Source organism: Peromyscus maniculatus, chromosome 20 (assembly GCF_049852395.1).
Source record: "Peromyscus maniculatus bairdii isolate BWxNUB_F1_BW_parent chromosome 20, HU_Pman_BW_mat_3.1, whole genome shotgun sequence".
Classification (NCBI taxonomy): domain Eukaryota; kingdom Metazoa; phylum Chordata; class Mammalia; order Rodentia; family Cricetidae; genus Peromyscus; species Peromyscus maniculatus.
The window spans coordinates 44,392,453-44,415,580 of record NC_134871.1 but is presented as its reverse complement, the minus strand read 5'-3'; the positions used below and the strand labels follow the sequence as shown (position 1 = coordinate 44,415,580).

Here is a 23,128-nt window from a genome sequence, read left to right as displayed (position 1 = left end):
ACCTCAAGGGCTTAACTATGGATTACTGGGAGGGAGCAGAGGGGACCTCTTGGTGCCAGGTCCAAGAGGACACCAGTCTTCCTCTCTTCCCGAACCCTTCCCCATGGCTAGAGTGAACTCAGTCCTTTAGATGACAACAAGGGCTCTGGAGTCATGCGCCAGGCTCCACTTCCATGCCGAGCCCTACCACTAGGGAAGTGTGTGGTCCCAGGTTCACAAGATGGCAGCAGAGAGCCACACGCAGGAGCAGTACCAGCCATCCCAGGGGAGTCCAGAAAACTGTCAGAAATACTGAGGGTTCTGGGTTCCAGTCACACCACATGCCTGGTATCCTCTGTGACTCAGTTTCCTCCTGCATTCCTCACGCATTTAACTTTATCATGCAGTTCATGACCCAGAACCACCTGCTGCAAGACAATGGCTGTTCCACGCCACTGTTTCAGGACAGGACAGCTCACAGTGCAGCAGCAACGGTTGACAATGAGGGAAGGAAAGAACAGGACCGAGGAGGAGGCAACAGACCACTGGGGCATGGACCAGAGGTCAGGCAGATGGAGCGGGAGGGGAAATCCAAAGGACGGATTCTGGGGGCAGGGCTAACCAGAACCGCTTCACTGGATGTGAGGGAGCGTTCAGAGTGACCCTTAGTGAATGGGAAGGTGGAACTGCCAGGAAGCACTATGTGCACCGGGGGGTGGGGGTGGGGTGGGGGAGGTAAGGGGAGGTGGGTGTGTGGGGGGATTGCCAGGCTGGTCAGGAGGCTCCTGATCTCCATTTCAGAAACATTGTGTTCAAGGTGCATGTGAACAGCTATGTCCAGGTGCTTGGCAAAAGACAGACGTTTGGACATCAGGGGTGGGGGTAGAGTCTGGAAGGAGACATGGATTTGGGAGCCACCCAAACCCCAGGACTGGAGATCCCTAGGGGGTATCAATGGAGGGAGCAAAGGATCCGACAAGAGAGGGTGGGGAAGAGCGGGCAGAGAGTCCTGGGTGCTCAGGCAAGGGTGTGAATTAAGGAGGAGCAAGTTTCCATAACCTGCGTTTCTATGGCACCGTGACAAACTGCCCCAGTGTGGAGGCCTGAAACAACACAATTCCGTTTTCTCACGCTTCTGCAGGCTAGGGTACTGAGATCGGGACGCCACCAGGGCTGTATTCCAAAAGAGGACGTTTCCTGGCCTTTTGGAGCTCCTGTAAGCCTTCCTGTTGCACTTCTTGTTGGTATAGCCTTTCTCCATCTTCAAAACCTAGGGCCCAGCCTCTGTTGTCCCTTCACTGTCTCCATTGCGGTGTCTTCTTTATATTCTTTAGATTCAGGTATGGTTCACATGCAAAAAGGTTCATCTCATCTCAAGGTCTCCCAAAGCCTCCACGCTGCACTACGTTTCAAATCTCGTCATCAAAATCCTCTAAATTGGGCACATTTTGAACTCTAAAGCAAGGGTCCATAGGGATGGGAATTGGGTCCTGGAAACTGGAGAGCCTTGGGAACCTCCCACCACAAGGTGGCGCTGGACTTAGCCTCCCGTCCGTGCTCGCCCGGCCATGGTTCCCAGGACCGGACGCTCAGCTCGGGCTTCCGCTCCTCATGAACGCGCGGCTCCCTCGGGCCTTCGTCGTTCTACGGGCGGTGGAGCTGCCGGGCCAGGGCTGCTCCGTTGTTCAGCCGCGGTGTAGCGAGCTAGGCACCACTGAGAATAGAAGCCTCCCGGTGGTCTAGAGCGTCCCCGGAAGTGGCTCGGGGAAGGCCTCGAGGAGCGGACCGGTGGAGAGCTGCGTGGCCGGCATTTCCGGCCAGTAGTGGCGGCTCGGGGTCCTCAGGTGAGTGGGGTCGGGCCGGGCCGGGGCCGCCGCGAACTGTGCTGGAGGCCGGGCCCACGGAGCTGGACGCGCGTTGTCGTTTCCCCGCCCGGAGCGCCTGGGGACTAGCGGATCCCTTCTCAGGAGTCCCGGGATCGGGTCCCCACGGCTCCCAGGCGCTCCACCAGCACGCAGACCGGGCAAGCTCGGTTGTTCCTCCCCTCGTAGGACCCTTCATCCATCGTCTCTTGCCGGTGTTTTGAGTTTTCTCTCAGTGCGTCGGCCGGGCTGCAGCCCAATGGCAGGTTGTTTCTTAGACCCGTCCTCCAGATGCCTCAGGTCCGACTCGAAGAAATTTGCCTCTTCCCTTAGGAGCTTACATTCCCGCCCCCAGAAAAGTAGTCCATGAAGTCCCCGTTCAAGTGGCCCTGGGTGGTTAGTGCTTCCTTTGAAGTTCCAAGGTTAGAAGCCTCCCGGATTTCTGCAGCCACGTTTAGGAGGTTCTAAGTAGTACAAGATTCAAATTTTCCCTCTCTTCCTCTTTGCCCTTCCTAGAACTTACTGGCTAGCCCAGGCTGGCCCTGTACTCAAAGCAGTTCTGCCTCTGTCTCCCAAGTGCTAAGATGGCAGGTTTCAGCCACCACAGTCAGCTTGGCAAAATTTCATTTCTGAAGTGTGTGTTCAGCCACTTAACCACTCTCTACCCAGGTGCAGGGCAGGCTCCAGGAAAGAGCCATCATGAGCTGGGCCTCCTTCCGGAAGCTTGTCCCTCCCTCAAGTTGCTGCAGAATTCCTCAGCTCCTTGGGTTTGTTATTAAATGTTACCCCCTTGAGAGCAGACTGTGGCCTTGAATTCCTTCTGTCCCACAGCGAGGCGCACACAGCAAATGCTGTACGTGCAGGTGGTATGCACACCACCCTCACTGACTAGAATGGGAGACCCTTGGGGACCAGCGCCAAGTTCTGCAGACCAGGAGGCTGACTTGAGGGAGGAAACGGGGTTACACAGCTGGCTGGTGACAAGCTGGCATTCATTCCCTGTGTATCTTTGGAACTCTGGCACATTTGCATAAATGTGTCTCTTACATTGTGGTCTCAGGTACACTTTTGTGCTGCTCAGGGAAGTAACCCTGTAGCCTTCTGGCTCATCAAATGCATGCTTGGAAGGATCTGCCCAGCTAAGGTTTGGACGGGGGAAGGAGAAGGTCGAGGCCATTAGGAATGTATTGTGACTCTTACCTTTTCCGGACAGTTTTGAAAGTTGCTGGTGCTGCTTGCTCTGTGGTCTGCAAGGATGGACTAGTTAACAGACTGGATAGCAAACCCCAGGCCCAGTGGCACCGATGTTTGAGGTGGCGCTTTCCAGTGACTCTAAGCCCATCTTGATTGTTCTTAGTAACATTTCTTTCTTCCTTCTCTGCTTTCCAGTTCCTGGAGTGTATGGGTAAGACAACGTTGTGAATCCTGGTGAGAAGTATTCCCAGCTCAGAAACCTGGACACTGTTGATGGGGAAAGCTGCCACCTTTTGTCATCTGTGTGAAGGCCCGAGGCTCCAGCTACACCCAGCAGTCCAGGGTAACTCAACCCTGTCACCTCCCCTGAAGAGAACAGCAGTTGACTACACTACTAGGATCTGAGGCCCAAGTGGGCTGGAGCCCCAATACTGAAGGGAAACTGAGGCAAGATACTGCTGTAGGCAGAGAACAGAGCCAAGAATGAACCTGGCTTGAGCCTAGGCTCAGTCCTGTGGGCAGGCAGACAAGAAAGGGAGAGACTGGCCCAGGGAGCCAGAGAAAAACATAGTCAGGGAAGGACAGGCAGAGCCCCAGCCTGGACCCCCTCCTCATGGCCTCCAAGCAAGCTGCAGCCAAGGGCAAGGGGGGGAAGCGGAAGCGAGTGGTGCTGACCCTGAAGGAGAAGATCGACATCTGCACTCGGCTCGAGCGTGGTGAGAGCAGGAAGGCCCTGATGCAGGAGTATAACGTGGGCATGTCCACTCTGTACGACATTAAAGCCCACAAGGCCCAGCTGCTCAGGTTCTTTGCCAGCTCAGACTCTCACCAGGCGCTGGAGCAGCGGCGAACCTTGCACACGCCCAAGCTGGAGCACCTGGACCGAGTGCTGTATGAGTGGTTCCTGGTAAAGCGTGCCGAGGGCATCCCTGTGTCGGGCCCCATGCTCATCGAGAAGGCCAAGGACTTCTACAAGCAGATGCGGCTGACAGAGCCCTGTGTGTTCTCTGGAGGGTGGCTTTGGCGCTTCAAGGCCAGGCATGGCATTAAAAAGTTAGACGCCTCGAGCGAGAAGCAGGTGGCTGACCACCAGGCTGCGGAGCAGTTCTGTGGCTTTTTCAGGAGCCTCGCGGCTGAACATGGGCTGTCTCCCGAGCAGGTGTACAGCGCCGATGAGACGGGTCTGGTCTGGCGGTGCCTGCCAAATTCCACCCCGGATGATGGGCCTGTGCCCCGCTTCAAACAGAGCAAGGACAGACTGACTGTTTTAATGTGTGCCAATGCCACTGGCTCCCACAGAATCAAGCCCTTGGCCATTGGGAAGGGTGGTGGCCCCAAAGCCTTTAGAGGCATCCAGCACCTGCCTATTGCTTACAAGGCCCAGGGTAATGCCTGGGTAGACAAGGAGATTTTCTCAGACTGGTTCCATCATATTTTTGTCCCCTCCGTGCGAGAGCATTTCAGAACCATAGGCTTGCCTGAGGACAGCAAGGCAATTCTCTTGTTGGACCATTCCCGAGCGCATCCCCAGGAGTCCGAGCTGGTGTCTGAGAATGTCTTCACTATCTTCCTGCCTGCCAGTGTGACCTCCTTATTGCAGCCCACAGAGCAAGGCATTCGCAGAGCCTTCATGAGGCTCTTTATTAACCCTCCTGTGGCCTTACAGGGCTTCCCCACCCGGCACAGCATGAACGATGCCATAGTCAATGTGGCCTGTGCCTGGAATGCTCTGCCGAGCCAGGTCTTCAGGCGGGCCTGGAGGAAGCTGTGGCCCACTGTCACATTCCCCGAAGCTTCCTCCTCTGAGGAGGAAGCAGAGTGCTGCAGCATGAAGCCTCACAATAAGACTTTTGCACACATCCTTGAGCTCGTGAAAGAAGGGCCCTCCTGTGCTGGCAGCAGGCTTCAGAACAGCAGGGCTGAAGAGCAGGCTGTGGCGGGGAGGGACATAGAGGAGGCCCCTGCCGTTGGGACACCGTCCCAGGCCACTGGGCTCGCAGAAAAGGCAGAGAAAGATGCTGGTGAGGATGAGGAGGCAGCCTGGGAGCAGGCAGCCACCTCCTTCCAGGCACTTATGCACTTTGCAGAGCGGCAGCCATGTTTTACCATGCAGGAGGTGGGGCAGCTGCAGGCATTGCACACGGTGTTCAGGAGACAGCAGCAGTTGAGGCAGCCCCGCGTGGCTCTCAGGGCTGTGATCAAACTCGAGACCCTTCAGGAGCACCCCGGTGTGTGTCGGGCCACAACCCCCTCCACCTTGCCCTGCTCCTCCGCAGCAGGTGGTAACTGAAGATGTCGGTATCTGCTGACCCCTGCAGCTCGGCTCTGTAGTGTGTGCAGCCGTGGGGCTCAGACTGCGGCTAGGCAGGAGCGCATGCTCGGATGAGAGCAAGCAGGACTGGAGCCCCAGGAGTGTGGCTCCTGTCAGGGTGGCTCCTGGTTCACACAGAGGGCTCCCCGTGTTCTGGCTAGTGGTTTGACTGTGTCTCCTAACACGGGTGGGTATCATTTGAATGGCAGGAGACCTGTGCCCGCCCTCAGCGCTCTGGAGCTCTCCTCGCTGCAGCCGGGTCCAGTGGGCCAGCTCTGCCTCTGGTGTTGGAAGACTGAGCCACGTTAGCAGGTTGAAGTGCCTTGAGGGGTGTACCTCCAGCCCTCAGGAGGCTCTCTTTCTCCCCAACTGGTGAACCCCCAAGCCCAGTCCCGAGGGTACTGGCTTCAGCTCCTGACCTCAGTGCTCACATCCCCCACTAGGCACCATGCCATCCGTCCTCCTGGTCTGAGCCCACCTCAGCCATGGACAGATAAACTCAGTGGTGAGACTCTAGTGTCCCTGTCAGCAGCAGGCCCTACCTCTAGGGGTCAGGTTCCATGGAGACGCTGCATGCTAGTCTTAGCATTGCTCAGAGGCCGACATGTGTCCAGAAGTCCGTGCTCCCCAGAACCTCGAAGTAACAGTTGACCTGGAGCTCAACAGGATAGGCAGGTTAGCAGTAATCCTATGGAAGGTGTCTCTGCACTAGTTGGTTCTGTGGAAGCCAGCTGTCAGAGAACATGACTTTTCCTGACCTTGGAGCTGATGAGCAGCACCGTGGCTACTGTGTCTGTGACTCCCGGTGCCCTTTGTCTGCAGCGGTTAGCTCTCTGTTCTTTCACCATGGCTTTGTCCTTGACCCCTGCTGCCTTTGGGATTCATGTAGCTGAATTGCCACAGTTTTCATTCCAGTGTTCGACAGCTGCTTCACCAGGAGACCTTTGCCTGGGGAACCTCTGAGAGCCAGGGAGGGGGGCTTCAGGAATGTTGGTTTGTGTTTCTATGTCTGTCCAAACACCGAGGAAGGATGCTGCAGACCACTCTAGTTGTGGCTGGATGTTTTGCTTTACCTGCATGTGTGAACATTATAACCGGGTTGTTTTTAGAAGTCTTTGTTGTGATTCTTCGGTCCCTGTTGACAGGAGTCATTGTTCTGTCACACCGCTTGTTCTGTGTGTCCAAGTGACATTTGTATGCTCGTGTGCTGTGTGGTTTCTGGCTGCTATGGGGACTGTTGTGTTACCGTTGTGGCTACTTGAGCAGCTGCAGGTCAGAGGTTGGAAGTCACGATGCCTGCAGCATCAGATGATGGACATGTGGAGGGAAAGTCCCACCCTGGGAGGATGGGGCAGGGCTGGGGGAGCTCCTGGGTCCGTAAGGTGTGTGCCCATGAGACCACACTCCAGGACCAGTGCTGGCTCACCTTGAGAACTTGCTCTTGGTGTTGCCACTTACTAGATTTGTGATGTCTCTTCCCAGGGCACCTTCCAGAACAACCGAGGTGGGCAGGCCCCCTTTGTCTTCAGAGGACCAAATGTTCTGCCTTCCCATTCTCCAGCCATTAGCAGCTAGCTTCCTTGAGGCTTGTGCTAGCGGTGTCTAGGTACAGACTTGGGGAAGGGGTGTCAGTTCCCTGAGAGCATGCATTTCTCTACTGCCTCTCATGTATGCTCTGAGCATGCCCAAGGTACTCCCCCTTAGGACCAGCCTCTTAGAAGCCCGAGCAGTCTAGTGTTTTAGCCTCAGAACCTTTTCCCCAAGCACTCTGAGATGGTAGACCCAGTGTGGCAGATGTAGAGACAGACCTGGCAGGACCTCATTCCCTTTCCCTCTGCCCAGTGGTCACTGAGGCCCTCAGAAAGCCCTGCGTTCTCCAGGGCAGAATGTGCTCTGGTCCCTCTATATACTGTCTGCTTCCTCCTTTGCCTCTCAGATACCTGTGTAGCCCAGGCTGGCTTAGAACTGCAGCGCTGCTTCAGCCTCCTGTGTGCTAGTATCATGGACGTGCACTGCTGTGCTCGGCGCCTTCCGGCTTCCTACCAGGAACCAGGCTGTTGTTCCATTGACAGACCTTGGGCACTGTAGTCAGTTGCCCGGCTGCTCCCTTCCACCAGCAAAGCCTTTTCTCTCTGTGTGTTAGTCAGAGACCCTCCACATCACCTCTCAGAGGTTAGTTTGTCAACTCTAGCACCATGCTTCCAGGAGCCTGGGATGTTGGCAACCCTTGTGTTCTCAACAGGGCCAGAGTAGGACTGCTCCTTCCTCTAGATAGGCACAAGGAGCTGATGCCCACAGTCGTTCCGTGTCCAGCAAGAGATAGATACCATTTCCAGGGTGTGCAGTTTCCTCTTCAAGGGCATGGGTACCATGAGCCCTACCTGGCCCTTTGCAGATATCTGGGGAAGATCATTCTGTTAGCATTTGGTTGGAGAATATTGTCCCTGTTTATGAGGGCCTGGGTAAGACTGTACCCCCTTACCAGTACTTGCTGCTTGGTGGAAGAGCAGAAGCACCCTGATACAGCCCTGTGTGCTGTCTCTACAAAAGTGCATCCACAACAAGACAAGAAGCCTTTGTCCTGTGGGTGGAGGATGGTGAGCAATGGGTGGGCAAGTTGGTGGGTTAACTGGATGAGTGGCTAGAAGAGGCTGCTGCCTTGCCCAGTTACCTAGGTGGAAGCTAGAGTCTATTGGGAAGCAACTTCATGACCAGCCGCACTGAACCTCAGTACCATGTGATCTCAGAAAGAGAAACTGGGAGAGGATCCTGGATGGGGCTGTGATGGCTGCTGTCACCTCCTTTGTTAAGATTGAGTCTGAGGTTAGCTAGAAAAGGACCCTGTGGGAGGGTCCAAATCTGGAATTTGAAGCTGGGATCATCCTCTTGTGAGCCTGGCCCTCAGCAAGAGGATACCCTGAACTTAGCGGGGTTGTGTCGGGGAGATAGTGAGGCTGTGGCCGTGGAGTGAACTGCCCTTAGTCCTGGCTCCAGCTCATTTACATGGTGGCCTTTTGCCAGCTTGTTCCTGCCTGCCTTCAGCCCCACCACCAGAGCACTCCTTGCATCCCCAATGAGTGTCATGCCGTCCTTGATCATGGGACGGTAGGTTTTTAAGTAGGGAATCCAGCTGCAGCCTGGCTGAATCTACCTTGAGATTGTTTTGTTTGTGGTTCCAAGGATGTAACCCCCAGCTCTTACCCCCTGTCGTGTGTTTAATAGCAGAGCGGCTTGAGCTCCAGGGAGGGGAGGTAAGCCAGGGTGTAGTGCCCCATAAGGGGAGCATCCTAAGGCTGGGAAAACATGGGAGCATTTGTGTGATGCGGGGAGGGTATGCCAGGGTCCTAAGGCCTCTTCTGGATGCTTAGCCCTCTGGGTGGGGTTGATTTAGCTCCCTCTGTAGGACTCCTAGGCCAGGGTTATTTTCCCACTAAGTGCCCAGAACCCTGGCTACCTCATGGCCTTGCATCCCTGAGATCACAGCCCCAACCTTCAGCACCATCCTGCCTCTGCTCCCCTAGCCCAGCACCAGCCTGTGGAGGACCTGCCCCTGAGAGATGGGAGAGCGTTCCGAAGCTCACAAAGGACAGGAGGTAGAAAAGACAAAGGTTGCATTCTGTGGCTAGACACATCAATAAAAGGCCTTCTGTGGAACGCAGCAGAAGCACCACCCAATAAAATCGTGTCCCCACCTGCCACCCCTATGGTAGTAAATTCACTGTGTCCTCGGCCCTTGCAGCCCTTCATGCCTGTGTCCCTTGTGATCTCTGAGTCGGGGCAGGCAGCTGCCCAGAGTGCTGAATTGGTTCTCTGTCCTTTCGCTGGGGACAGGCATGTGCCCTGTAGTCTGGGCTTCCTAAGGAAGAAGGCCACAGTGAAGTTTGGGGCTTCTGGGCTGTGGCCTCCTGCAGAAGGATTCCTGGGAATCCATGGGAAGGCTGAAGAAACAGACCAGCTCCCATAGGTACCCAAAATGGTCAGAGAAGTGTGGAGTGGAAGGACAGACGCTAGGGGGCCCTCTCCCTACACGCCACCATCTCTGCACAGAAAGTTTGTGCCCTCTGGGGGGAAGATAGAGACTTTTGCTCACTTCTGTAACATTCCATCCACAAGACCATGTATACAGCTGTGCTAAGAGACTATTAGGATGGACCCATTGGTAACCAGCCCCTGGCTCATTCTTCCAACAGGAACACTCCACAACGTCCCACAGTCCTGCAAGGCTAGGCAGATTTATGCTTGCTGAAGACTGCGCAGACTCCCAAAGCTTCCAGCTCTTCATTTTAGTAGTAATTATCCAAGCAAACCTGAGCATGCAAGAGACTCCCTGAAGCCTTGGTTTGGGCATTCTGCAGCCAGCCACCTACCTGTCCCCCTTCCTGGGAACTCCTGTCCTGGTGAGCATTTAGAAAACACTCCTAACTGAAGGGGTCTGCGGTGTCTGTTTCCTGCAGGCTCTACTATGGCTGCCTGGTCCCTGTATACTCCGTCAGCTCTGTGTCAGGCTCCACACTGTAGCTTGGCCACTATGCCACCCAGCCACAAGGTCATACTGTTAAGCAGCTTCTCTCCTGGTGGGGAAGCCAGGCCCTCAGCTGCTGTTCTGGTCAAGGGCTTCTGAGCTTTTCCTACTAATTGGATTTTATTTGCTGACATTAAGTGGCATGTGGGCTGACAGGCCTAGCTCCTTACTTGATAAATGGGATCAGAATGTCATTGTGAGTCCTTTAAAAGCTTTATAAAGGATAGCTATGCCTGTCACCATGCCCAGTATCTAACCCTGTACCAACCTCTGCAAGCCTCCAGTGTGTCTTCTCTGACCTCCTCTCTCAGTGACCTGAGAGCATCCACATCTACCAGACGTCTTCTGAGGCTTTCTTGCTCCATCCCCTACAATCCTGGAAAGGGTTGGTGCTGATGTTGCTGCAGTAAGGCTGTGGGTCATTTGCATACTGAGTCCATGAAGGGTCTGCTTGGTGAAAAAAATCCAGGAAATTGTGTGGGGTCCCTGTCTATGATCCCCAGGGCAGAAAGGGGAGGCTGATGGGGCCTGGCAGCTGGGAAGCTGGTATTTAATGAGGCTAGAAGTTCTGTTTTGGAAATGGTGATGGCTGAAATGGTGTCTCATGGTATGTGTGACTTAACCAGCCAGATCGAAAGAGGAAGTGTTCACCCTGGAGTCTGGGATGGGCACAGAAAACTTCAGGGCACACCTGGGGCCACCAGGAGTCCTACGATATCAGGAAGAATGCAGGGGTGAAAGGAGACAGTCACTCATGGGAGTTGGAACCACTGCCTGAGAAATCACACAAGGCAGAGAGGGAAGAAATGCCCGCCTGTGCTTCTGTTCCTCACTTCCTGTCTCCCTATAGCTGTGCTCCTTGGCAAGGCTTGTGAGAAGCCATCAAAGAAGGTTGGAAGGGAACATGAAGAGCCAAGGGGAGGGAACACTGAACAAAAGTCACACCATGAGCAAAGGTTGGTCACATGTGTGGGTGCCAATGGCTACACCATCAGAGGTGGCTGGCTTTGTCTCTTCCCTTGAATTTGTGGAGTACCTACTAAGGCTAAAGCCCTGGAGATATTGTGTACATAAGAACATCCACAATGTCCTGGTTACCAAGTCTGAAGGCAACTCGAGAGAGGCCTTAACCCCTTGAGGATTTGCCATGGGTTCAGGGAAAGGCAGGCATCAGTTGCAAATAAGAACCAGAAGTTCACAGAGTGTCAGGCCTCCACTAGCCTAATCGTCTGCCCATCCATCTGTTCACTGATTCACTCATCACCTATACATCCACCCAACCTAATACATGCTCTTCTATGTAGCTACAGTTCTGTCCATCCATCCAACTACATAACACACTCATCCATTCATCTGTCTGCTTGCTTATCTTTCATCATCCAAGCATCATCCATCCATTACCCTCCCATTTATTATCTATCATCCATCCATCATTTATATCTATCCATCCATGTATCATCCAAACATCTTCCATCATCTGTCTATCCATTCATTCGTCTGCACATCCATCATCCATCCATCCATCCATCCATCCATCCATCCATCCATCCATCCATCCATCATCCATCCATCCATCATCCATCCATCTATCCATCTACTTACCTATTCCTCAACCATCCTCAGTATCTATCCATCCATTTACCCATGTGTGCTTATTCACCATCAGTTCATTCATCCATCACCCACCTAATATCCATGTATCATCCAGCCATCTACCCACCCATCCACCTGTCTGCTCATCCACCATCTCTCCATCTACCCAACTGTCTACACTACTTCTACCTACTTGCCCATCTGTCAACTCAGCTACTCAGTTCACCTTCCACCCATTCACTACCTATCAATCTGTGCATCTGACACTGTCGCCCTCATGGAACACCTTGGTATCATTGGTCTATACTTGCCACACTCCTTCCAGGGCTTACTAGATTAGAAATCCTTCCTCCTGTGAACATCTGAGGCCAACATGCCTATCTATACTTAGAAGCAGAGTCCATGGTGTGTCCTTGCCAGTTTGCTCCCTGGGTCCATAATCTGCCAGGCCTTCCTACCTTATGGATGGTGAACAGAGGCCAGAGATGGAGCCTGCAGCCTTGAGTGACCAGTTGAGACCAGCTGAGCTGAGCTGTTGTATTGTATTTGCCGCCTCCTCCTCCTCCTCCTCCTTGTTCTTCCTCCTCTTCCTCTTCTTCCTCCTCCCCCTCCTCCTCTTGCTCTTGCTCTTCCTCTTCCTCTTCCTCTTCCTCTTCCTCTTCCTCTTCCTCTTCCTCTTCTTCTTCTTCTTCTTCTTCTTCTTCTTCTTCTTCTTCTTCTTCTTCTTCTTCTTCTTCCTTCTTTCTTGATCTTGACTATTCCTGTTCCTAGGCATAGGCTGTGATAGACTTACTGCATACTACAAACAAGAGTTTCCTTACTCACTTTGCAGACGGAAAGTCTGAAGCCTGGAGGAGCGGGGTCCCCCATGTCATTTTACATAGGCTCCCACTGTGGAGACAGGCAGCCTCTAAGCCTCCTAAATCATTTTGTAGTCTGCTCATTGCCCCTTGACAGTCACCAGACCAGTGATAGAGTCATACCCCGTCTGAGGGATGGAGATAGGCAGTGGGCCTCAGGATGGGTCTAGGGCCTTTTAGTGAGGACAAGACTAGGCTTACACATCTGGGGTTGATGTCAAGCAGCTCATCTCCCTGGACTACATTTCAGAAACTTTCAGAATTGACTCTGTCCTGGCATTCCCCCCCCCCCACACACACACACAGAGGTGTTGCCCAGGGCAGGCATTAGTGGCTCCTCTGAGGAGGTTCCTGCCATTCAACCACTCCAGAGTCACCACATGGTGGAGGAGTCACCATGGATCTCTACCTCCCTGGTCTGGTTCTCCCATCACCTGTCTGCTGAGCACAAGGCAGGGCTGCAGCCTCTCTTAGAGACTTGGTGATTCTCCATTTTCTTCCTCAGTATTTATTGAGCACTTTCTGTGTGTTAGGTCCCAGCATGGGTACTGGAGTCCCTCAAAGGTCCTGTGATGTGAGAACTGTGGGTCCCAGGCCAGCCGTTGTCTTAGGGACTGATGGTAATGAGGTCTTTGCCCTAGTGACTTCAAGGTCGAGGTCTCCATCCTGGCTCTGTATCCCACTAAGTTTGGGCAAGGTGAGGATGTTTCTCTCTGAGTAGATGATAGAGTAGGGAGGTCTAAGCTTCCAGGGACCTCTGTCATTACCCATGAACTAGGACCAGTAGCCAGCTTGGCTCAGACTGTCTGTCTCCTTCCACCCTTTGCCTGGGGGCAGGCCTGTCAGCCACCTAGAGGCTAGATGTGCCTAGGATGGGGCCAGCTCTGCCAGTCATGCCACAGTGGGTACTGGACCACAGGCCACCAATCACAGTCCTCTTGGCTTTACTTGAAGTGCAGGTCAAAGAGTTTCTCCCACTTTGGAGAGACGAGAGACCAGGCCAGTGGAAAGCAGGAGCTCCAAGCCCCAGGGGTGCAGACCAGCATGGCTTTCACACGGTGCTCTTGCTCTGTTCTCCCCTGGGCCCACACAGGGAGAAGAAAGGATCATTTAGGGGTGGAGAGGATTTGTCCCAAAGGAAGGGACTTGCTGAATGTCCCCAGAAGAACAAGCCCAAGGGATGGGAACACACTGAGCAGAAAGCTCACAGAAGAAGCATTTTGGTTTTTACTGCTTTCCTTCAGGGTTTGAAACAGCTCCCGGTACTCTATGGGTCATAGGCAGAGGAGATGCAGTTACTTCTGGCTGTACCACCCACTGTCCGTCAGCTTTCTGCACCCTCGCCTCCAGCCACTCACCTGCTACCCTGGAGGAAGCAGTTCCCGGACTTCAGCCAGCCTCCTCTTTCTTGTCCTGGGCCACTGGCCTATTGTGGAGATTGCAATCCAGTCCTAGAGTGTCACCTAAATGTAGGGGCTCATGGGAAACATGAGTGGGTGGGTGAGAGAGACCCAGTTTCCCTCTCCTGAGGACCTTGGCTCCCCTACTCCTCCTAGGGAGCAGCGGGAGTCTGGGTAGACAGGGGCCAGCCTCAGAGGCGCTCCTTGCCTTGTCTTCATGTGTCCATCTGCTGTCCGAAGTGCTGGCTCAGCAGGACCCCTTTAGCCTGGCCATGGTCCCTCCAGCCCACAGATGAGAGGTGGCCCGTCTTGTCTGTCCCCCAAAGGTCCAGCTTGTGATTCTGCAGCCCAGTCCACTCACTCCTGCCTTAGAGAGTTTGAACTTCTGCGTAGCTTTTGCTCAGTGTAGAGAAACCTTTAGATAGTCCACTCTTACCCCCTCGGGCTCAGCCAGGGTCCTCCTGAGAGGTTTTCTCAAACATCCCCCTGCAGCCCGTCAGTGGTGGTGCTCACCTTTAATCCTGGTACTTGGGAGACAGAGCCAGGCGGATCTCTGTGAGTTCAAGGCCAGCCTGGTCTACAGAGCGAGATCCAGGACAGGCACCAAAAACCTACACGGAGAAACCCTATCTCAAAAAACCAAAACCAAAACCAAAACCAAAACCAAAAAAAAAAAAAAAAAGAAAGAAGAAAGAAAGAAAAATCTCCCTGCAGTGGGACCCAGCTGTTGACATTCTGACCAGGTTGGCTGCTTATTAACCCTGCTTTGAGGACCTGCTGGTGATTGCACAGATTCAGCCATATCCCCAGAGAGTAGCCACAGCTGTGCCCATAAGAAAAACCCAGCAGTCTCTGGATGAGACAGGGACCAGGGGGATGGACAGGAGCCCTCACATGGCAGTGAGGAACAAGAATAAGATATCAAAGAATAAGTTAACCATAGATCCTGCTGGAGACTTGGGACTAGACTTACTGGAAAAGTGGTCCTTGGTGGGTTTTGAAAGGAAAAGTATCAGCTCAGGATCCCAAGACCATCTTCTCAGCACAAAGGAGGTTTTTTGCCCCCAGAGAGACAGAGAGCAGGGAATAAGAGACAAAGACCAGAGGTAGAGGATGAGGGAGAAGGGGAAGGGAACAAGAGGAAGAAGTATTTGTCCTGGGGGGAGGGGATGGAAAAGGACTGCCTCTGGATAGAGAGGAGACGGACATGACCCATAGTAAAATGGAGGTTTACAAAGGTACAAGGGAAAACCCCATGTTAGGATGAGATGTTTGATTTTTAATTGGGCATGTTAATTAGGTGAGCCAAAAGGGGGCTTCTGATTGCTGAACTTCAATACTTTGATAATTGGACCTCGGTAGTCAGCTTCAGGAGGAGGAGGAAGTGGCCAAATAAGGGACTAGACCTTGGTGGCTAGCTTTAGGAATGGAATGAAATGGTTTTTAGCAAGGCAGAGGGAATATAGAGAGAAGGGCAAGGCCTGCCAAGCCATGCTGGGGCTGGCCAGAGTCCCTTCAGGTTTCTCCAGAAACCTTTGTTCCACAGGAGACGGCAAATGTTCCCAAGTGATGTTGTGGATGGATTTCCTGTGAATGTTCCAGAGGAAGTGGGGAGTGTGGCAGAAAGCGTGCTGGGAGTGTTGATAGCTGAGAGCCTCGTTCCTGCTGTATTCTGGGGTGGACCAAGGTCACGGTAGTGAACATTTTCCCCAAAGGCTCTGGGGAAGGGGCTGCTCTTGCTGAGAGACCCCAAGAAGCTCAGGGGTCCCATAAAGCTCTGATGAATGAACAAAGCTGTGGACAATTTGTCCCAGCTCTATCCCAGTGCTGCACACTCTCTGGATCTCTGTGCTCTGTGACGCCAAGGTTCTAGACACAAAGGCCTCTTTCTGCTGCAGAGGATGCCTGGGTACCTGAGAGGTGAGTCACCCAGTGATGCTGAATAAGTGCCTGCGTCAGCACCACCACAGCACAGCATAGTACAGTACAGCACCAGCCAGTGTACCTGAGAGAGGAACCAGAGCAGGAAGGGTGGCAGGGAAGAAATAGGGAGATGGAGGGATGGAGAGGAGAGAGATGTGGGATGGAGAGGAGAGAGATGTGGGATGGAGAGGAGAGAGATGATGTGGGATGGAGAGGGGAGAGATGATGCGGGATGGAGAGGGGAGAGATGTGAGATGGAAGGGGAGAGATGGAGGGATGGAGAGGAGAGACGGAGGGATGGAGAGGGGAGAGATGTGGGATGGAGAGGAGAGAGATGATGTGGGATGGAGAGGAGAGAGATGATGTGGGATGGAGAGGAGAGAGGTGATGTGAGATGGAGGGGGAGAGATGGAGGGATTGAGAGGACAGATGGAGGGATGGAGAGGAGAGAGATGTGGGATGGAGAGGGGAGAGATGTGGGATGGAGAGGAGAGAGATGTGGGATGGAGAGGGGAGAGATGTGAGATGGAGAGGAGAGAGATGGAAGGATAAAGAAGAGAGAGATAAGGATGGAGAAGAGAAAGATGGGGCTAGATAAGAGATATGAAGGGATTCGAGGAGAGAGAGAGGAGGATGGAGAGGAGATGGAGGACTTTAGAGTATAAAGGGATGAGAGGAAAGGAAGAGAGGGGAGAAGGAGGGAGGAATGAAGAGAGAGTGAACAAGAAAAGAGAGATGAGATTAGAGCCGTCCTCCACTCATTCATTCTCACATCCCCTCCCTGGCCTATTCTTTTGAAGCCTGGTCTGTCTCCCCTTGAGACTTGCTTCAGCTTTAATCTCTCACCCCACTCAGCAGCAGAGCCAGGGCTCCAGGGCCTCCCGCCGGGCCCCAGATTGCTAAGATGCATCCACACTGCCATGCAGTGTGTTATTGGTGGTACTGGGTGGAGTAGGGTGCATGTAGGCCAGCCCTGGTGCACAGTGGACCAGGGAGAGTCACTATGGGGGGCAGGGATCTTAGAGTCTGGATTAATTGGCTGCACCCAGGGAGAGGCCAGAGGTTATCACTCCTTCAGCAGCACCCTGGGCCAGTCCCCCAGCCTGGGAGCCAACACAATGTATAGATGCTGGGAGGGCCTCGACACCCTCACTCCTCACAGACGAGAGCACTTTGCTGGCCTGGATGGATCTTGCACAGTGCCCTCTGCCCTGAGGTCCTGATGCTAATAAAAGCGGGGTGAGAGACAGGACTTAGTGAGGCAACCCGATAATGAAGGGTCAGAACAAGACTGGCCACAGACAGCACTCCAACTTTAGGAGCACTGAGCCCTGATTTCAGTCACAGAATGAACCCTGATTCTGGCCACAGAATCTACAACCACCAGGGACATGGGCCTGTGGGGAGTTGTCTTCGTTATCACCAGTGAGGGGAGAAGACCCACTCACAGTGAGTGTCAGCACTCCATGGCAGGGATCTCAGACTGTAAGTGGAGGCAGGGAGCTGAGTAGCAGGGTGTACTCTTCTGACTGTGGACATAACGTCACCAGCTGCTTCACACTCCTGACCACTTGACTTCCCTACCATGATGGACTGTGTGCCTTAAACTGTGAGCAAAAAACAATCCCTTGCCCAGGGAATTTTATCACAGCACCAGGAGAAGAAACTAAGATACACACTGAGCCCTTGTACTGGTCACACACTGAGCCCTGGCCCTGGTCATAGGCGGAAGCCTCATTTTGCTCACATATTAGGGCCTCATCCTGGTCTACGGCCATGCGCTGGTTTGGTATATGCTGAACTTGGATCCTTATCTTCTGCAAATCATACAAGACATGAGACCAGGGATCTGGGAGCCCCCTAGAGAAGTCCGAAGCTGTTCCTGTGCCTCTCCCCCACAGGTGACTCACTCCTGTCCTTGGCCACACTCCTCTGCTCCCACCCACCACAACTTCACACTAAGATGCCAGGTCCTCCTGGTGACAGTGTCCTGGGGGTGGTCGGTGACTGTGTGGCTGATTCACTGCTGAGGTGGAGAGTTTGAATGCCATAACGGGGCTCCCCCACACTCAGACCTTGGGCTCCAGCCTTCCTCTGAGTCCACAGGGCATCCAGAGACCTGAGCCAAGGTTTTCTCCACTCTGGGCTCGATTGTCAGCAACCACGAGGAAGTGACCTGCTTCACAGGGATCCGGGGGTAGTCCCGAGGCATGGTGAAGAGGGACAGGACTCATGGTGGTACTGGGAGTTAACTTCAGAGAGCCTTGCTAGAGGTGACCCTTCACGGGCTCTGTGCTCACTGGACACAGTCGCTACCCACCTGAGCCCTGAAGCTGAGAGGTAGGCTACAGAGGCAAGGTGGGGACCTTCAGAGGGGGCCGTGGGAGCTGGCAGGGAGAAAAGGGCAGGAGACCTTGGAGACAAAGGGCAAGCTTTCTGAAAGGGGTAGAGCCATGATCAGACGAGACAGAGACAAAATCCAAGAGAGCTGGGGACCTCTGAGGCCTTCTCTGCATGGCCGGACTTGTAGAATTGGTACTCAGCAGTCTTGATCCCAGGTGATTTCTGGAGACAGGGCAGACGAGGAGGAAGACCCCACATTTACCCAGCACTATTGCTGTTCTGGCCAGTGAGCTCCAGCCTTCTCATACTTCCATTGTCCCCAGACAGTGTGATGGGGTCTCCTCACACTGAGAAGAAATGGGCCCTGGGCTATGCAGAGTGGAACCGGGCAGTGGGGCCACAGTTGCGGGAGGAAGGCTACTCTGTCAGATCCACCCACGGAATGCCTAGCAAGCTCCCAAGGGTTCCACTGTCTTCCATGCTTTCAGATGAGAGCTCCATGGTAGCAGGGAGTGGAGGTGACCCTGGGTCTTCCAGAGCCTGTTCCGGATTGAGGTGGCTGTTCTTGCCTCCCCATTTATTCAGGCTTCTGGGAGGCATTGTCTCTAGGGCCCCCAGGAGAGAGAGGACTTGTCTTCAGACAGCCCAGAAATGACCGATGCCATGGTTTTTGCCACCTGGTCCTTGTTCACTGATCAGAAAGCAGCCAGTATCCCGACTTCTCCCGATACAGAATACAGTGAGAGGCAGACAGAGCCTAGTTCCTCCTAGGATGCCCAGAGCCGCCGCTGCTCTGTCCAAGGTGCTGAAGAAGGGGCCCTGGCTCTTGGTTGAGTTTTGCCAGGTGTCAGGCCCACAGGTAAGGAGTGTGTGTGTTTACTGGTGGGGGGTGGAGCTGAGGGGGTGTCTACATCCAGCTGTGCGGCTGATGTTTCTTGTGACATGTGAGCACACACAACTGCCTGCTGCACTAGAGCACACGCATATATATGCGGCAGAGGCAAAACCAAGTCCTCCCTGCCTGCTGTGCCGTCCTTTCCTGGCTCTGTGAGCTACAGACAGGCACTGTCCACCCCTCCCTCCAGAGACTTCACTCTGGAGTCTTCCCCATACACCTTGCTGAGCCTGACCATGTGCCCTCAGCTGACCTGGGACAGTAGGAAGGGTGACAGTCTGGTGTCAGCCCAGCCTGTCCTGTCCCAGCTGGGAGAGTAGGGGTGCAGTGTGTGTGTGTGTGTGTGTGTGTGTGTGTGTGTGTGTGTGTGTGTGTGTGTGTGTGTGTGTTGGGGTGGAGGATTTAAAGGCTGATTTCATGGGACCTGCTGGAACCAGCACATAGAAGACCCTGTGGCTTGAACACCCACCCCACACAGGAACAGCAGGTTCCATGGCTTCCTGACTTCTCTCTGGCTGTCTCTCTGGCTGCAGCTTGGTGGCAATGTGCTAGCCTATGCCTTTCAAAGTGGCTGCACAGGGCAATCTGCCTCCTCCCTCGGCTCCTCTCCCCTTAGCCTCAAGGATTTATTTTGCCCCCAGGGTGTATCCCAATTTGCAGGAGTCCTTTCGCTTGTGACCGGGCGCGTGCAGGAGGGGACAGTGCCCTGCCACCACGCTGCTGTTACCACAGTAGCACCACTAGCAGCGCTCAGGCCAGCAGCAGCCAGATCCACAGCCATGACAGTGCCCAGTTCTTCCTTTCCTTTTCCCTGTGAAGAATGGAGTGTGGGTCAGTGGGACAGCATTTGCCCCACATTTAGGAAACTCGGTTTGATTCCCCAGTTCACACACACACACACACACACACACACACACACACACACACACACCCTGCTGAGAAGAGATTGGGGGCAGGACACTCTTCACACCTTCCATAGACGCTGCTTGTGCTGATCTCAGAGCATCCGGATTCTTAGACATTCTCCCCCTGGAGAGAAGAAGCCCATCCCCCCACCTGCTGCATGAGCACAGCCTGGCTAATGAATAGACTGATGGAAAGTGTCCTTTGGGGACAAATCCTTAAAGGCACTGCAATTCTTATTCACCCTCTGACTCCATCTCTCTCCTTCTTCCTTACCCCCTTCCCCCATCACGAGAGCAGAGCAGCCTAGCCAACAAACAGCACAGACTGAGGCCCCAGCCAGCTCCGAGCACTTGGCTAACATAATCCAGGACCTCAACCTACTAGCTCTTTCAACTGGGCCTAAATGTGAGCCTCACCCAGGAGGGGCTCTGAGAGCGGTTCAGGGGGCTGGGGAGAGGGGTATGACCCCCTATCTGGATTGCAGCAGGAACAAGGGCATAGTGAGTCCATGTAGTGGTTCAGCCTGAGCGCCCTGTGGTTCTGGGTGCCAGTGGGTAAGAGGGAAGCAGTGAGGCAGCTCTGGCTAGGCAGGAGGCCCAGTCTGTGGGACCCACTGCACCCTCAGGGTGCCTACTCAGCCTCTAACTTCCTCCCCCTGATGTCTTCAGCTGGTTCCTGGCAGCTAGCTTTCTCCGGCCCATCTCAGGGCACCCGCCACTCCCATCCCCTAGGAAGTTCTCAGCACTTCCTGACTAGGGGAAGATTCACCTGTGGACAAAGATGTGATGAGTCACTTCTGGGCTTCCCCAGTAGACTGTCACAGAGGGAAGCCATTGATAAACATCAGCTGGATAAAAACTGTAACTCAGAGGGAGGACAAGTCAACGGTACAGCTGGAGTGTGGCCTGGGTGGAGCATGTGGCCTCTGAAGTCCCCCATCTTGCTCCCAGGGCTGTGTCTTTTCTGGCCTCCCCACCTACTCAGGGGGAGTGTCATGGTCAGGTTGCCCGGGATCATATGGGTGTCCTCATTTGGTGATACTCGCTGCTTGTCCAGTCTCATGAGCTGTACAGGCCCAGTCCCAAAGAGCGTATAGCCCCACCTTATGGGCTAAGTTCAGGGCATACCCTGGGAGCCACTGCGGAGCTGGACTCGAGATCTGCACTTTCTACCCTAGTGGGGTCTGAGTGTTGCCCTAACCATCCTGGGGTTCACTGCGGGGTGGGTGAGGGGCAGAGACTGTGTGGGGGCTGGCTGACTGAAGAGTAGAAGATCAGGGTTAGAGGAGAGGGGTGGATGAGGAATGGCTGTCTTGAAGGTAGGGTTGACACTAGACGGATGAGGTAGTGAGAGTAACTGTGTAGCCATGATAATAAAAACATCCGTGATGGCAACAGGCTGGCATTGATGAAGACAGCAGAGGGTGATCTATGTAAGGTGACTGTGATGGTGAGGAAGATACGGCAGAGGGTGATCTATGTAAGGTGACTGTGATGGTGAGGAAGATCTAGACAAATACGACATTGTAAAGGCACCGTTGGTGGTAATGACAGCAACAGAGTAATGAAAGGGGAGGGGACAATGGTGGTAATGGTGACCATTATGATGGTACTGTTGAGGGAGTTGAGGGTGACAGTTCCGTTAGTGATAGTGACAGCAGTGACGGCAACGTTGATGGAGATGGCGGCAGTGATGATGGTGGCTGTTAGGGTCAGGGTGGTGACAGCGAGGACAGTGGGCATGGAGGTGTCGAGGATGGTGATGGCGGCGACGCTGACGATAATGGTGGTGATGATGACAGTGTTGATGGGGTGATGGCAGATGTCATAATCAGCGATGGTGACGATGATGGTAATGGTCATGGTGGTAATCAGGGTACCGGTGATGAGGATGAGGATGATGGCGGAGGTTGTAGTGGTGATGGTACTGACAGTGGTCATGACAGTGGTGCTGGTGATGGTGATGAGGGTATTGACAGCAGTAGCATGGAAAAGTCCCAGGTGATGGTTTTGGGGTGATACTGATGGGGTGGGGTTAGCATCAATGTCAGATTGGTGATGGTGACATTTTGTTTCGATAATAACATGTATTGCCGGTGAGGGTGATGGAGATTGTCAGACTCAGAGATCCTCAGGATCTCTGTCCCAAGTGTCCTGGGACTTCACCTGGGCAGATGATGATGAGTGACCAAGGCACAGTGGCTTAGCACCCCCACTGCCAGTGAGGAAACTTGAGACCAGAAGAGGGCATGTGACCAGGCCAAGCCCAAAGCTGAGTCCCTATCTAGGGATGGTGCTAAGCCCTCCTGTGTGATGGACACCCCCTGGCTGAGTGTCAATTCCTGGGGCCCGGATCCAGTTCTGGCCACACTCCCCACCCCCTGTGGTCCTCTTCCCCTCAGCCTCCCAGGCATGGCAGAGATGTGGAGGGCCCTGTGGGGAGCCCCCACACATTTCTTTTTTTTTCTCCTGGTCCATGAAAGGTAGACAAGGGGGCTGGGAAGGAAGGAGAAAGAGGAGGAGGGAGGAGAAAAGCCAAGGAAGGGATTGGTTAACTTGGGAAGCAGCTTTGGGCTTCCAAGCTGTTGTGCTGTGAGACTGGGACTCCGCGCCGGGCTCCGGCAGCAGCGTGGGAATCTGCTCCCCCTCTGGTTTTATTAATAAAGCGGGGTGGCAGTGTCACTTGGCTCTCCTCGTAAACGTGTCACTCCGCTGACTAATTCTTTTTAATTAGAAACAAGAAGACAAAAAGGCTTCGTCCTTGGCAGCTTGACAACATGGGTTTCATAAGGCTGAGCTGCTGTGCCCACCCACTGTCCTTGCATCCCTGCTCCCTCACCATCCTGGAGCTTGGGTCCAGCTCAGGAGCTAGGGCAACACCAGGTCAGGTCAGGTGGCCTTGCACTCCTTGTTGGCTACAGAGGTTACTGCTGCTACAGTCCCCGAGAGGTGCAGGCAGCTACGATGACACCCACGTCCACCTCTGGAAGAGGCCATGGGGCTACCCACCACACTTGCTCACCATGTCCCTGGCACTAGTCACACAGGCAGGAGAGACAAGGACCTCATGGCATGATAATTATCTGGGAGATACCAGCATTAGTCAGAGACCAGAGTGGAGAACCAGGGGTCCCGAATATGGGAAATGATGAAGGGACCCCACGAAGGAGCATGGTCCACAGACTTCCAAAACCACCTCATCTTCCCATTAGCTTGCCAGTGCTACGTGCCTGCCTGGGGCTGGGGAGACTTGGTGGCCTGGAACTTTCTCAACAGAAGTCAAACCTGGGCCAGCACAAAGCTGCCTGAGATCCTAAGTTCCGTAACAGCTGAGGCGATAT

General features: G+C 53.9%; 1 protein-coding gene across 1 annotated transcript; it reads left to right on the top strand.

Moving 5' to 3' along the window:
• Nucleotides 1–1,685: 1,685 nt before the first annotated feature.
• Jrk (Jrk helix-turn-helix protein) lies at nt 1,686–9,044 on the top strand. Its single transcript, XM_006989264.4, has 2 exons — nt 1,686–1,823; nt 3,231–9,044. Exon 2 carries the CDS (start codon nt 3,649–3,651, stop codon nt 5,323–5,325), a length of 1,677 nt encoding a protein of 558 aa, XP_006989326.1. The 5' UTR covers nt 1,686–1,823; nt 3,231–3,648; the 3' UTR covers nt 5,326–9,044.
• The last annotated feature ends 14,084 nt before the right edge of the window (nt 9,045–23,128 follow it).

Coding starts and splice junctions, on each gene's coding strand:
- Jrk (XM_006989264.4), top strand. CDS start 3,649: ATGGCCTCCAAGCAAGCTGCAGCCAAGGGCAAGGGGGGGAAGCGGAAG.